General features: G+C 39.8%; 1 protein-coding gene across 2 annotated transcripts in view; it reads right to left on the bottom strand.

Moving 5' to 3' along the window:
• PDK3 (pyruvate dehydrogenase kinase 3) overlaps positions 1–14392 on the bottom strand; it is a 76998-nt gene that overhangs the window by 40654 nt on the left and 21952 nt on the right. For both annotated transcript variants that reach the window (XM_053579787.1, XM_053579789.1), the window contains exons 2-3: positions 4151–4292; positions 1755–1826 (exon numbers count right to left, since the gene is read on the bottom strand). In XM_053579787.1, coding sequence (XP_053435762.1) covers positions 1755–1826; positions 4151–4292 — 214 coding nt within the window. The remainder of the gene's footprint in view (positions 1–1754; positions 1827–4150; positions 4293–14392) is intronic.

The raw sequence follows: 14392 nt of genomic DNA, 5'->3' as shown, positions 1-14392 counted from the left end.
CTGAAGCTCACTGAGAGCTCAGCGATTATCACAATGATCTGGAACACACTGGATTCAGTACTGGCGGTTTACAAAGCAGGCTCATCTCCAGAAATCGCGCCTGACTGATAACCTGTTCCAGAAACTGAGACAGGACTCTGAGAAAAACATAGCACAAATTTAATAAAGTGTGGAGTCATCCCTCGGTATCTGCAGGGGATTGGTTCCAGGATCCCCTTGAAGATACCAAAATTTGCAGATGCTAAAGTATTTTTTATAAAATGGCATAGTATTTGCATATAACCTACACACAGCCTCCCCTATACTTTAAATCAACTCTAGATTACTTATAGTACCTAAATACAACGTAAGCTCTATATAAGTAGTTATACTGTATTGTTTTTTATTTGCATTATTTCCAATTGCAGTATTGTTATTTTTTATTGTTTTTTTTCTGAATATATTTTCTACTCAAGGTTAGTTGACTCCAAGGATATGGAACCCGCAGATATGAAGGGCTGATGTTACTCGCACAAATCCATGCCCTGAAATTTGGAGCTAGAAAGGTCAGTCCTAAATTTTAGGATTTCAGTCAAAACAAAACTCTGGATTTGATTCATTTAATATTGATACCTTAAATGGCAGCAATGGCTTCTATCAAGGAAAACTCTACATCTGATGCTTTAACCTAATCTCCCAACTTCTACATTTCACAGATCCGTTAGAAAAAAAACACCTAGCAAAGTATAAAATGGGCCAGGGCTTTCTTTCCCTTTATATTTTAAATTACAACTGAACTTGAGCTAGCTATTCATGGCTCAAACTGGCAGTCTGGCAATGTAGTATATCAGAAAGAACAGTGTACTAGGGAAAAGGAAATGTGACTTGTAAGTTGAGCTCTGCTATGAACTGTTATAATCATGGGTAAGTCACTTCACATTTCTGACCTCAGTTTCCTTATATGTGAATTCAGAGGACTGGGTTAAATATGTCCTAAGGCTACTTGTATTTCCTTGTATCCCTTTTTATGGAACACCTGTTAAGTCAGGTGTTCAGTCTCAGAACTACATGGGCTAGGTTTATATCATACTTAGAAATTCCTCAGCACAATAGGGCTGCCGTGTGCGTTCACTCATATATACACGAAAGAGGAGGAAATTAATGTGAAAGGGATACTTAATTTGTCTTGGGGGGTAAAAAAGCACTCTCACAGCCAGGGTTAGTGTTTCCTGGCTAAATAAAAATTTAAAAAACAGAAATATTCCATCAGCATGAGAATTTAGCCCTCTGTGCATAATGGTAGCAGTAGAATTCAGGTTGTTATATAAAAAACACATTCTTTTATGCTTCTCCAAAATAAAACCATTGTAGTTTTTCTGAGCTCAAATGTAATTTCCCATTAAAATCTAAAAAAAAAAAAAAAAAAAATTGTAAAGGACTGAGTGAATAAATTCATGTGTATTACCCAGACCGCTGCATTCTTCAAACTACCACTAGATGGAACATTTACTGCAGAATTTGTAGTGAGTGCCCAGTTCACCTTGAGTCAATGTAGTGAGAATTAGCTCATGAAACATCACTGGAAGTGTAATTATTCCTGTTGTATCAAGTTAAATTCTTAACACAAACTTTTAAAAACACAATTCTGAGTCATTGCCAATTAAGAAAACTAATGCTTTTGTCCAAATTATATTTTCTGGGTCTTAATGACATGTGTTTCATTTACCAAAATATTTTTTACCTAGAGATTTTCAGGTAAGTGGTACCATACTTACTTATCCAAGACCTGTGGATCTTCAGGGCTCTTATTTTCATATTCTAGAAGTTCCAGAAAGCTCTGCATATACCTAAAAAAGAATTGCTGTAGTTGCCCACCCAACATTCATTCCTCTTTTCCCTCTTCCTAAGAGCCCTCCAAATTTTCTCTCAAATCTCCATCCCATCACCCCATGTAACTCAAGTGCTTCAGGGGATGCTGGTGCCTCCAATGATCCTGAGTGGCCCCATTTTTCTCTGGGTAATCCTATTTTTCTTGTCACTAATTATTAACTAGTTCAAGAGTCCAGGTCTAAGCCTATCAATGCATGCATGTCCCTGAACACAGGGACTGGCTTAGGAATGAGCATAGTGACTCAATTCAGGCCAGTAAAATGGGAGAAGACTTTCTGGATGACTCTGAGAGGGAATTCAACTTGCTCCGCATTTGTTCAGTGTGCTACATGGAAGGGAAGCCTGGAACTGTTGCAGCTATTCTACCACCAGGAGAGAATCCAATCTCAAAGTAAAGCCTACACCATGGAAAGCAAGGCCTTGACAACCTCATAAATCTCTGAATCAAACCAATACCAAAAGGTCATCCCAAGGCTGGACCGGACCATCTAGTTACATGAGCCAGGTTCAGGTGCATTTTCTGTTCCTTACAAATACATCCTGATACACCAAGTCCACAGTTTGATTAACAAAAAGTATGTATAAATTTTAAGAAATGCATGTGTGACACGGAAGTCCATACCTTACAAAAGCAATAGTAAATGTTTAAGTATCACCACCACCTGGATCAGGGACTTGATCTTACCTACCTAGATTTCCCACAGCCCCCCAAAGATGATTTTATACTTTCTCCTGGAAAATCTCTAATAATGGTCTTGAAGCAATAGAGAAGTGTCAGGCAAATAAGTACTTGCTGCTCCTTCTGAACCAAGCTATAAATCCAGAACAGAAGGCAACTAATTATGATATCAAAGCCATGGTCACTGTGTCTCTGACCTCTCCTGTGTTCCAAAGACCCTGCACCTCACAAGATGAGGAGCTGCTGCTTGTATGGGAAAGGGACTGGACACCATAGCTCTAAGACCACCCAAAGCAGCATTTCTCAGACAATTCATTTTTAGCCTTATGACTCTATTAGAATTAGTATTATTGAAGAGTGACTACTGACTGTCCATTCTCTTCCAGTAGCCTGGCCTCCACTAACCCTCTAAACGCAAACTGTTAATAATTAATAGTTCCATTCTCTTTATATTTATCCACATCGTTCCCTTCTCCTAAAATGCTCTCTCCCACCCACACCTGTGGAATTCCACCCACCTATCCAGGGGCAGTGCAAAACCACAGCTGGTATTTCTCCTCCTTTCTCTGTGCTCCCCAGCACTGTGCTTGCTTAAGAGTACTTACAGCATCTGGCCTCCCAAACACCTCCAGCTGTCCCTACAGTGACTTCTCCCCTGCTTTTATAACACAGAGCAGAGTTGCAAGTGTGTCCTAAACACTGTTTATGCAAATCCCTTTTTAAAAGCACACCACTTGCTCTTTTTTTTTTTTTGAGACAGCCTCTCACTATGTTGCCCTCGATAAGAGTGCCATAGTGTCACAGCTCACAGCAACTTCAAACTCTTGGGCTTAAGCGATTTTATTGCCTCAGCCTCCCAAGTAGCAGGGACTACAGGGGCCCACCACAACGCCCGGCTATTTTTTTTGTTGCAGTTGTCATTGTTGTTTAGCAGGCCCAGGCCGGGTTCGAACCCACCAGCTTTGGTGTATGTGGCCAGTGCCCTAACCACTGAGCTATGGGTGCCGAGCCCACCTGCTCTTCTTATAGCCTACCACTCATTGATTTCACCCGCTTACCTAGTGGGCAGTTCGTCACAAGTTCAACCTCCTCAAATAAATAACATTTGTTTTAACCACAGAGCTATAACTGATTCCAGTTTTACTCTGTTACTATTTCTCATACTTTACAGAGGGCAAATGAAACACAGCAGGGAGCTGATGTGTTTTCCAATCTACAGTTCCCCTTTAAATGACTTGTTTTGTTCGGGAAGAAGTACTCCCTCAAAGGAACTTCTGTAAAAGGAAAACTGAAAGAGCAAGGCTGAGGCTGGACATGAGTGGCAAACACCCTATCTGTAGGACCGCAGGCCCACTCACACGGAAAAAAACACCAAGAAAGTGTCTAGCACAATTTACAGGCATTTTCACTGAAACGATTTTAAGTGGAACGGCACACATGTGCACGCACACACAAGCACCTTTATTTGTGTGGAAATCCCAGTTATTCTGAATGAGTCATTCTCGGATGGAAGGTATGTGCACTTTTGCAGAGAACAGTCCCAATGCCAAGTGTTCAGAGCACTGTGGGAAGATCCATTTTAAGACATGTTATTTTACTTACCAACTCTGAACCAATCCCACTGAAGGGCGGTTAAGTAAATTATCCGGCAGCAGATTAACTTCTCTCATGGTGTTAGCCAGGCGTACAGGAAGCTCCTTTCGTAGAAACATATATGAAGTTTTCTCACATGCGTTGTCTCTCCCTATGAAGACATGAAAAATGTTCCATGATTTCACAGTCTAGCAGATGGAGAAATAAAGTGCTCTTGTGGTAGCACAGTTACTACTGGTTGGAAAGAGAAAGTTAAATAATCCTGCAGTCTCTAGTTGAAGTTTTATCCTCTGAAATAGTAAGTTTAAGAAAATAATTCAATTAGAAGAGAAAAAGAACATTCATTCCAAGAGGCAACCTTGAAAGCAGTTTTTTCTGAACACAAAAAATGTTCCTCGTGTTACCAGAGGCAACATAAAAGTGACCTGGGATATAATCTGCCTTTGTTTGTAAACAAACACTGTGGGAAAACTGCCAAGTACAAAAGTAGTAGAACATGTAAATCCACTCCTGTTCATATGGGTTTCCAGGAGGCAGCAGGTCCATTCATTCCACCAAATATTCACCTACTGAGTGCCAAGTGTTTCTTAAGACAGGTCCATTCATTCCACCAAATATTCACCTACTGAGTGCCAAGTGTTTCTTAAGACAGGTCCATTCATTCCACCAAATATTCACCTACTGAGTGCCAAGTGTTTCTTAAGATTTTCTTTCAGGGACCATCGTGCTGCCACTCTGGGGAGTAGCCACGGATTGTGATTCCAAAGGAGGGGCTCTGACAGCCAGGACTCGCACGTGCCAGAGGCGGAGTGACGGACTATGGCACACTGCAGAGGGTAAGTCCTGTGCTGACTATGAAGGAGGAGGGCAGAATCTTCTAGGGGGTGCTGAGCTGGTTATGCATAAAATTTACATAAATACGACGCAATGAGAGATAATATACCTGGTCACTTAAAAGAGGAGATCCAAGCCCCTTCCTCTGCTGCCACGCGGCTGAACAGCTCTAACATGGGTCTTATCCCCAACCCCCAGCCCTAGAGAACCTATAGAAAGGGCCTGAGCTTTGGAAGCTTTGGAACTCCTCCAGTGGGGGTCGTGAAACCTCTGGGAAGCTTCTTCCCTCCTCTGCTTTAATCTGTAAAATGGAAATAGAACTTTAGTCTCTCTAAAGACTATATACAGAGGGTGCCAAAAAATGTATACACGTTTTAAGAAAGGAAAAAAACGTTAAATTTGTAAAGTCACGTTGGACTTCTGCAATTAAGTGTTCAAAGTGGCTTGCATTCATCTTTTGTTATTGGTATATATCGATTATTACAATTTTAACACAAGTATTTTCCTTTCATAAAATGTGTATACATTGTGAGGGCGCCCTCTCTATATGTGATAACATCCATGGAGCCTGACACAGGCACGTGTTCAATAAACACTGGTCCTTCTGCTGTGATACTTCTCAGTCTACCCATGCTGGTGACACTGGCGAGGCTTCTCTGACACTCCACTTTCCCTGGAGGCTGCTCTGAAATGGGCAATATCAGGGCCAGGGCCAGGGCCAGGCCCAGTGACAGGGAAGCAGAGCTCATCTAACAATTTTCTCTTCCAAACTCTTCTTATTTTTCCATATGTGATAAAGGCAACAAATTAGGGATTTGGAAGTAAATTCCATTTTCTAGCACTTCAGTCATATTCTGGTAAAAGAACTCACTCTTTTTTTGTGTGTGTGGTTTTTGGCCAGGGCTGGGTTTGAACCCACCACCTCCGGCATATGGGACCAGCGCCCTACTCCTTGAGCCACAGGCGCCGCCCAGAACTCACTCTTGAAAGTCATCAGCAACATCTTTCTTCCCTACTGATCTGACCCGGTCTCCCCTTTCAAAAGAGTTAGAATAATAGATAAAGTCTTAAATAATCCCTCCCTTGTTTCTCTCATTCTAAGTAAGTATATTGAAGGTCTTTGGCAAATCTTTTCACTAATCGGTGACTCGGTCTTTCACTTTTCCCCTTACCACTTTCGCTGTGATGAGTACCTTTTTAAAAAAAAAAAAAAGTTTTTTTAAGACGGAGCCTCACTCCATCACCCTGGGTAGTGGGCCATGGCATGACAGCTCACAGCAACCTCAAATTCTTGGGCTCAAGTGATCAATCCTCTTGCCTCAGCCTCCCAAGTAGCTGGAACTATAGGTGTGTACTGCTACGCCCAGTGAGTTTTTCTATTTTTAGTAGAGATGGGATCTCGCTCTTGCTCAGGCTGGTTTCAAACTCATGAGCTCAAGCAATCCACCCACCTCAGCCTCCCAGAGTGGCTAGGATTACAGGCATGAGACACCGTGCCTGTCCTTGTGATGAGTACCTTAATCCCTAAATACCCAATCCAAGCAAGGGGGCAAGGGGTATAACGCTGCAGCAATGACCTTACAACATCTACTCTCCACATAGTCATTTGGCCTTAAACGATTAACATTTAAAATAACTCTGGTTTTTTTGCTTCAAATAATACACAGATAGTCCCCCACTTGCAAGGGTTCAAATGAAGATTTTTTTCAACTTTATGATGGATTTATTGGGGTATTAAATGTATTTTTGACTTACCATATTTTTTGACATATGATGGGTTTATCAGGATGCAACTCTATTATAAGTTGAGGAGCATTTGTATATTATTCCTAAAAGTTTTGTGTAAATATAATTTTAAATGAATTAAAAATGCTGATATTACCATAGAGAATCACATTATAAAACAAATTCAGATTTTCATAACAGGAGAAATACTTTGCACCCTGGTTAAATAGAAAGGAAATTTTTTCGGTGAGAGGAGAAAGGGTCTTGCTGTCACCCTTGCTAGAATGCAATAGCATCATCATAGCTTGCCACATCCTCAAACTGCCTGCAGCAAGTGATCCTCCTGCCTCAGCCCCCAGAGTGCTGGAATTACGGGCCTGAGCCACCATGCCTGGCCAAGAAATTATTTTTTAAGCACAAAAGAAATGCTGACTTTCTCACTGTGAGATAACAAAGGCTCTCTCCTTTGACCAAAGTTGAGTTAAACTCCTCTGAGTCCTCTTTTTGAGCAGGCCTCCACCTAGGGCTCTATCTTGACCTGCTTAGTCCAGTTTTAGCAAGAATCCTGAGTTGTTTTAGTGAAAATCCTCTACCCTTGGTATCTGATCGCCCTTGATATCTAATCAAATTCCTCACCCTTTAGACTTGATATCTTATCACCTAGACCTGCCTTCAACAAGAACCCAGTTGAGTTAGTCTAACAAGAATCCCCCTAACCTTGATGTTTCCTCTTAGTAATTTTCAACCCACTGACCCCTACCCTGCTCCGTATCTATAAATCACTTATCCTTGTTGCATTTGGAATTTGGCCAGATCTCTCTCCCTTGCTGCAAAACTGTCACTGCAATGGTCCCTCTTGAATAAAGTTTTCCTTGCTATCTTTAATAAGTATCACAGGTAATTTTTTCTTTAACAGGGAGAAGGAAGTTCTGCAATAGGAAAGAAGTATCCCATTCACAGTAGTGCCAAAGAAGATGAAATACTTGGGAATTTATCTAACAAAGGACATGAAAGATCTATATAAAGAGAACTATGAAACTCTAAGAAAAAAGATAGCTGAGAATGTTAACAAATGGAAAAATATACCATGCTCATGGTTGGGAAGAATCAACATTGTTAAAATGTCCATACTACCCAAAGCAATATATAATTTCAACGCAATCCCCATTAAAGCTCCACTGTCATACTTTAAAGATCTTGAAAAAATAATACTTCGTTTTATATTGAATCAGAAAAAACCTCGAATAGCCAAGACATTACTCAAAAATAAAAACAAAGCAGGAGGAATCACGCTACCAGACCTCAGACTATACTACAAATGGATAGTGATCAAAACAGCATGGTACTGGCACAAAAACAGAGAAGTAGATGTCTGGAACAGAATAGAGAACCAAGAGATGAATCCAGCTACTTACCGTTATTTGATCTTTGACAAGCCAAGTAAAAACATTCAGTGGAAAAGATTCCCTATTTAACAAATGGTGCTGGGTGAACTGGCTGGCAACCTGTAGAAGACTGAAACTGGACCCACACCTCTCACCATTAACTAAGATAGACTCTCACTGGATTAAAGATTTAAACCTAAGACATGAAACTATAAAAATACTAGAAGAGAGTGTAGGGAAAACCCTTGAAGAAATTGGATTGGGCGAGTTTTTTATGAGAAGGACCCCCCGGGCAATTGAAGCAGCTTCAAAAATACACTACTGGGACTTGATCAAACTAAAAAGCTTCTGCGCAGCCAAGAACACAGTAAGTAAAGCAAGCAAACAGCCCTCAGAATGGGAGAAGATATTTGCAGGTTATGTCTCCGACAAAGGTTTAATAACCAGAATCCACAGAGAACTCAAACGCATTAGCAAGAAAAGAACAAGGGATCCCATCGCAGGCTGGGCAAGGGACTTGAAGAGAAACTTCTCTGAAGAAGACAGGCGCACGGCCTTCAGACATATGAAAAAATGCTCATCATCTTTAATCATCAGAGAAATGCAAATCAAAACTACTTTGAGATATCATCTAACTCCAGTGAGACTAGCCTATATCACAAAATCCCAAGACCAGAGAAGTTGGCATGGATGTGGAGAAAAGGGAACACTTTTGCACTGCTGGTGGGAATGCAAATTAATACATTCCTTTTGGAAAGAGATATGGAGAACACTTAGAGATCTAAAAATAGATCTGCCATTCAATCCTGTAATCCCCCTACTGGGTATATACCCAGAAGACCAAAAATCACACCATAACAAAGATATTTGTATCAGAATATTTATTGCAGCCCTATTCATAATTGCTAAGTCATGGAAAAAGCCCAAATGCCCATCGATCCACGAATGGATTAATAAATTGTGGTATATGTACACCATGGGATATTATGCAGCCTTAAAGAAAGATGGAGACTTTACTTCTTTCATGTTTACATGGATGGAGCTAGAACATATTCTTCTTAGTAAAGTATCTCAAGAATGGAAGAAAAAGTACCCAATGTACTCACCCTTATTATGAAACTAATGTAGGACCTTCACATGAAAGCTATAACCCAGTTACAACCTAAGAATAGGGAGAAAGGGGAAAGGGGGGGGAGGGAGGGGGAAGGAGGGGGACTAATGGGATTATACCTGTGGTGCATCTTACAAGGGTATATGTGAATCCTAGTAAATGTGGAATGTAAAGGTCTTAGCAAAATAACTAAGAAAATGCTACAAAAGCTATGTTAACTAATGTGATGAAAATGTGTCTAACGATCTATGAACCAAATGTATGGTGCCCCATGATCATACTAACGTACACAGCTATGGTTTAATAAAAATAAATAAATAAATAAAAATAGGGAAGAAGTAGAAGAACCCTGTAGTGTTGGATTAGAACTGGGGCTGTCAGTGTGAACTCATGATTTTTTTAAATTATCTGAATTTTCTGGGGTAATGAAAGCATACATACTTAAATTTCCAAGTTGATATCATGGGAGGAGCAGCAGGTTAGAAGCACAGGGTAGGCTGAAGAGGGAAGGCGGGAAGCAGTGAGAGCTGGCTGGTAGGAACATAGTGGCCAGTGTCAAGTCCACATCTCCTCTTTGAAACCCCCGGGGCCTAAGGCTTAGAAGAGGGGACTCATTAAATAGCAATCACTAATGATGCTGATGATGATCGAGCCAAACAGTCTAGGCCTTGGGATGCAAGATCAATCTGTTACTTGGTCAACCCTGAGAGCTTTGACTCTCATATGTTCTGAGTCAGTGTGGTCCACTGAGCTCATCTGATGATTCTACATGATTAAAACTCCAGTACGAGGCACAGTCTGAGATAACCAAATTTCAGGAAGCATTTTATTCAAGCTTCTTTGGATTATCAGCCTGTTATAAAGAAATTTGTCTCTGTATCCCCCATAGTACCTATTATAGTGCCTCGTCTCAATGATTTACTGCAAGAATACATGTTGCTTTCAGAAGTTTGTGTTTTTCAAAAAGAGTAGCTGAAAAAATCTCAGGTTTTGTCTCCTACATTCTCAATTTAGCTGTAAGGACAAATTCTTGATACTCAGATATTTTCATTATATATTAGCTTAAATAGGAAGGTAAGTGTTTTTTAGTTAATTAGTAAACTTAAAAATAAATATGAAATGCCTGATTTTTATAACCTTTCTGTGGCTTCCCTCCAATACACTGAAAGTACTTCATCCTATGTATTAATGCTGGGTGCTCAGTTTAAATCAAAAGTTTCTGACAACCGTTTTCATAATACACTTACTAAAGAAACTCCATTGGTTTTAAATTAATGTCCTTTCTACGGGGTTCTGTTTTTATAAGTCTTCTGGCATATTGTGTATTTTCCAGTTATTCTTTCCACTTCTGTGACTTCATTTTCCCCCATTGACTTAGCTTCTCTACTTTCCTTAATTTTGACTTTCTATTTTTAATCTGCATTTTCTATACATGTCTTCTTATTTAAATTTACCAATTAAATTTTCGCCAAGTATCAGTTCAAAGATGACAAAGAGAGCAAGTGAAGAAGCTTGGAAAATTCTGACTTAGTAGATATGAACAAGTCATTAGCTCAAATAAAATACACTCGCATATTTCTTTAGTTTTTTTGTGCTAAATTTAATGATCTTTAAATTCTGTTTAAATTTGTATTAAATGTATTCATTTAAATTTGTTTAAAATGTATTCTATTCCCGTTTGGTTTTGCCCTTTCATTGGGAAGTTGGAGACAATTCCCAATGAATTGTCCTTTCATTGGGAAGTTGGAGACAATTACTACATTTTGCAAAAAGTATTGTTTACTTTGTCTAGAAAAGTTCCAGATAGCTTTAATTTACCAAGACACGGGATGAACAGACACAAAAATCCAAATGACTTTCAATTTAATGCAAGGAACCCTCCCTGTGGGACCATGAGGAGGCCAGGAACACAGAGAGCAAGAGTTCACAAACATATTCTTTAGAATTTATCTTTAAAACTGGTTTCCATAGTGGCTGGTATTTCTGGCAAGTCTTTAATCCTCCTTTCAACTAATTTACAAGAGTAGAAAAAATAATTATTTCTTTGATTAGTGAAGTTACCTAATAATAAGTATCTTACATCAAAGGCTGAGGACATATTTTGTACTCTCTTCAATCAACAGAGATGACATCCCCTAAAATGTAGTCCCTTCTGTCTAGATTATTTGAAGGCTTTCTTTGTCCACATCTTTTAGGTCTCTACTTGGGAGGGGTTTGCAAGTGGCAATAATGAGATAAGGGAGTGAAAAAGGAGAGCAATAAATGGCATAATTACTAGTGAGACAACAAAAACCAACAGAATGATCCTGCTTACTCTGATAATGCTCCTTTTGATTAATACTGTCAACCAAAAGTTTGAATTTCCAATCTATTTTCCCCCCTTAACCATGTTAAATGGGTAAACTACAACTCAGAACATATTATTTTAGGGTGAGCTCGATGGCTGCTTTTCTCCAGTTATTTTTATAACATTTCAATCTTTTAAAAACGCTGAATTTTAGAATCATCAGTAATTAATTCTTGAGTTTGCCAGGGCTAAACAATTATTAATTGAATAGTCCTTCAAAAGAAACAACCTGAAGTGTGAATGGAGAGCTGCCAAATAATCACGAATGTCTTTTAAAAGAAGCACTTTCTTTAATCTTCGTTTTCTTTAAAATGTGCATTTTGCTTCATGCTCAGAAGCTGAGTAGTTTTCCTTTGTTTGAAAAAACTCATTCCTGAATTTAAGAAGAGATCAAAATAGGTTATGGATTTGGGGACTGCGAGACTTGGATCTGCCTCTATTCTAAGCAAGACTATGTTTTGGTTATTATTAGTAATAGTGAGCCAGAAAATGTCAGAGACAAAGAGCCAAAGACTGAGCATTTCATACATATCTTATTCCCTATCAAATACAATGTACCAGTAACACTCAGATAGTATACTACTTCTTTCAGCCCAGAGTCTACTTTAATATGCTCAAAGATGCTGTGAGTCAGGAATTCATACAAGACATGGAAAGGATGACTTATCTGGGCCTCAGCTAGGAAAACTAGGTGGGTGGGGGGCACCTAGATCTAGGGGCTGGAAGCCTCCAAAGGCTCCTTCACTCGCAAGTTTGATGCTTGGGCCGGTTTGTGGGATGACTCGGATTGTCTACCCCAATACCTTTGGGTGGCCTCAGCCTTGGGCTAGTTGGATTCTTGTACATAACTTTGGTAAGATGGCAGAAGCCACATGGCCTTTTATGACCCAGGCTCAGAACTCACACAGCTAGCCTATTTCAGCCATATTCAGTTGATCTGAGCAGCCAGAGCCTGCCTGGACTCAAGGGAAAGGAATTCAACTCCCCCCTCTTGATAGGAGACTGTGAAGTCACAATGCAGAAAAACATTTTCATGGCCATATTTGGGAAATGTGACCTGTCCTAAGATGTCAACAGGAGTTATAGAAGATATTTATTGTTCAAATTATATATGAAAGCACTCTTCTATTGCTTGGACTGGTTTCTTCTGGGATCAATATTTATCCATTTATGTGTCTTAGCTTCTATCTTTCTCACTATAGGCTTCCCTTGACTATCTGGTGATACTTGGCTGGTCAGGTAAATTTGAGAGTAAAGCAGCCTAAAGTCTGACCGGGAGCCCTTCAGAGCTGTAGGAGGAGTGAACTCCCTGAGTACCTCATGACATGGGGCTTTTCAGTGGTCCTGACACCACACCAGCTTCTGTGATTCTCCTTTAATAGTGCAGTCAGTGTTTAAGAGAAGGGCCCCCTTTGGTTCTTTGCTACTAATGTTCTGATGGTTAGGGTGGAGACTGGCCCTTCTGTTTGCAGACTTCTAGTTCATTCTCCTGTATGCACCCAACCAGCCCTGTCATTTCTGCCTTCTACAGGTCTACTGAGGAGGGAACCCCTCCTGGGCTCTCTACTGCACCTTGCTCAGCAGCCTTGTCCGCCACACTGCCTTTTTTTTTTTTCTGGACACTGTTAATTGGACATAGTGCCTGCTGAATATATTCCCCACCTGAGCCTCTCCAACAGAGGAGCCAGCAACCATTAGGAGAAACTTAAATACTTAATTTTATTATAACAATAATAAATTCCCCAAGGGTGATAATTGTATCATGGTTATTAGAAGAATACTCTTAGGCTTAGGACATAAATACTGAAGTGTCTAGGGGTAAAGAGGTATGATGTCTGCAACTTATTATCAACTAGTTCAGCAAAAAAAAAAAAAAAATGCATGTATATTTCAGAGGGAAGAATCAGAGGGAAGGAGGCAGGGATAGGGATAAACGAAGAAGAGACAGATTAAGCAAATATGGCCAAGTAACTGGTGTAAACAGGTGCTAAACATGGGTGTTAACTCTATTACTCCTGCAACTTTTCTTAAGGTCTAGAATATTTTCAAATAAAGGTTTTTTAAGGGGGTGAGACATTGAAGACAAATACGTAACAGTAAAGGAATAGTAAAATAAATTACAATATTGTTTATTTACATGGGGAACACAGTCACTAAAAAGAATGCTTTTAAAAAGAAGTCCTCTTAAAAAAAAAAGTCTTCCAATCACTCGAGCCATTCTATTCTTTAAAAAAAAATTCAAAAATCTCTCCACAAAACATGTTATTATACACAGATCTTCCTGATGTGGTCTGATACCCATGATACTACCCTTCATACAATGATTTTTGTTCTTCTACAGGAAAAGAAGGTACAAAGTAATCATGACAGATTCTTTTTTTTTTTTGAGATAGAGTCTCACTATGTCACCCAGGGTAGAGTGATGTGGTGTCACAGCTCACAGCAATCTCAAACTCTCGGGCTTAAGCAATTCTCTTGCCTCAGCATCCCAAATAGCTGGGACTACAGGGATCCACCACAACGCCCGGCTATTTTTTGTTGTTGTTGCAGTTGTCATTGTTGTTTAGCAGGCCCAGGCCAAGCTCGAACCTGCCACCCTCGGTGTATGTGGCCGGTACCACCAGATCATGACAGATTCTTAATTAAAAGGGGTGAGAGCTACTGAATCCTCCTCTGATGAACACCTGTGTGGCTGTGCTGAGGGAAAATGACTAACATCCACTTGAGTCCTCGGATCCTCTCTCTCTTTAGAAGTCCTGTTTGTTTGCTCTTTTGAAACACAATGGATATCTACACAAAAAGACTAGTGAGAATCCTGCCCCTCTATGTACTAGATAAAGTCAAAGCAA

This window comes from Nycticebus coucang, chromosome X (genome assembly GCF_027406575.1).
Source record: "Nycticebus coucang isolate mNycCou1 chromosome X, mNycCou1.pri, whole genome shotgun sequence".
Lineage (NCBI taxonomy): Eukaryota > Metazoa > Chordata > Mammalia > Primates > Lorisidae > Nycticebus > Nycticebus coucang.
The sequence above is the reverse complement of the archived record's forward strand: the minus strand, read 5'-3'. Positions and strand labels throughout refer to the sequence as shown.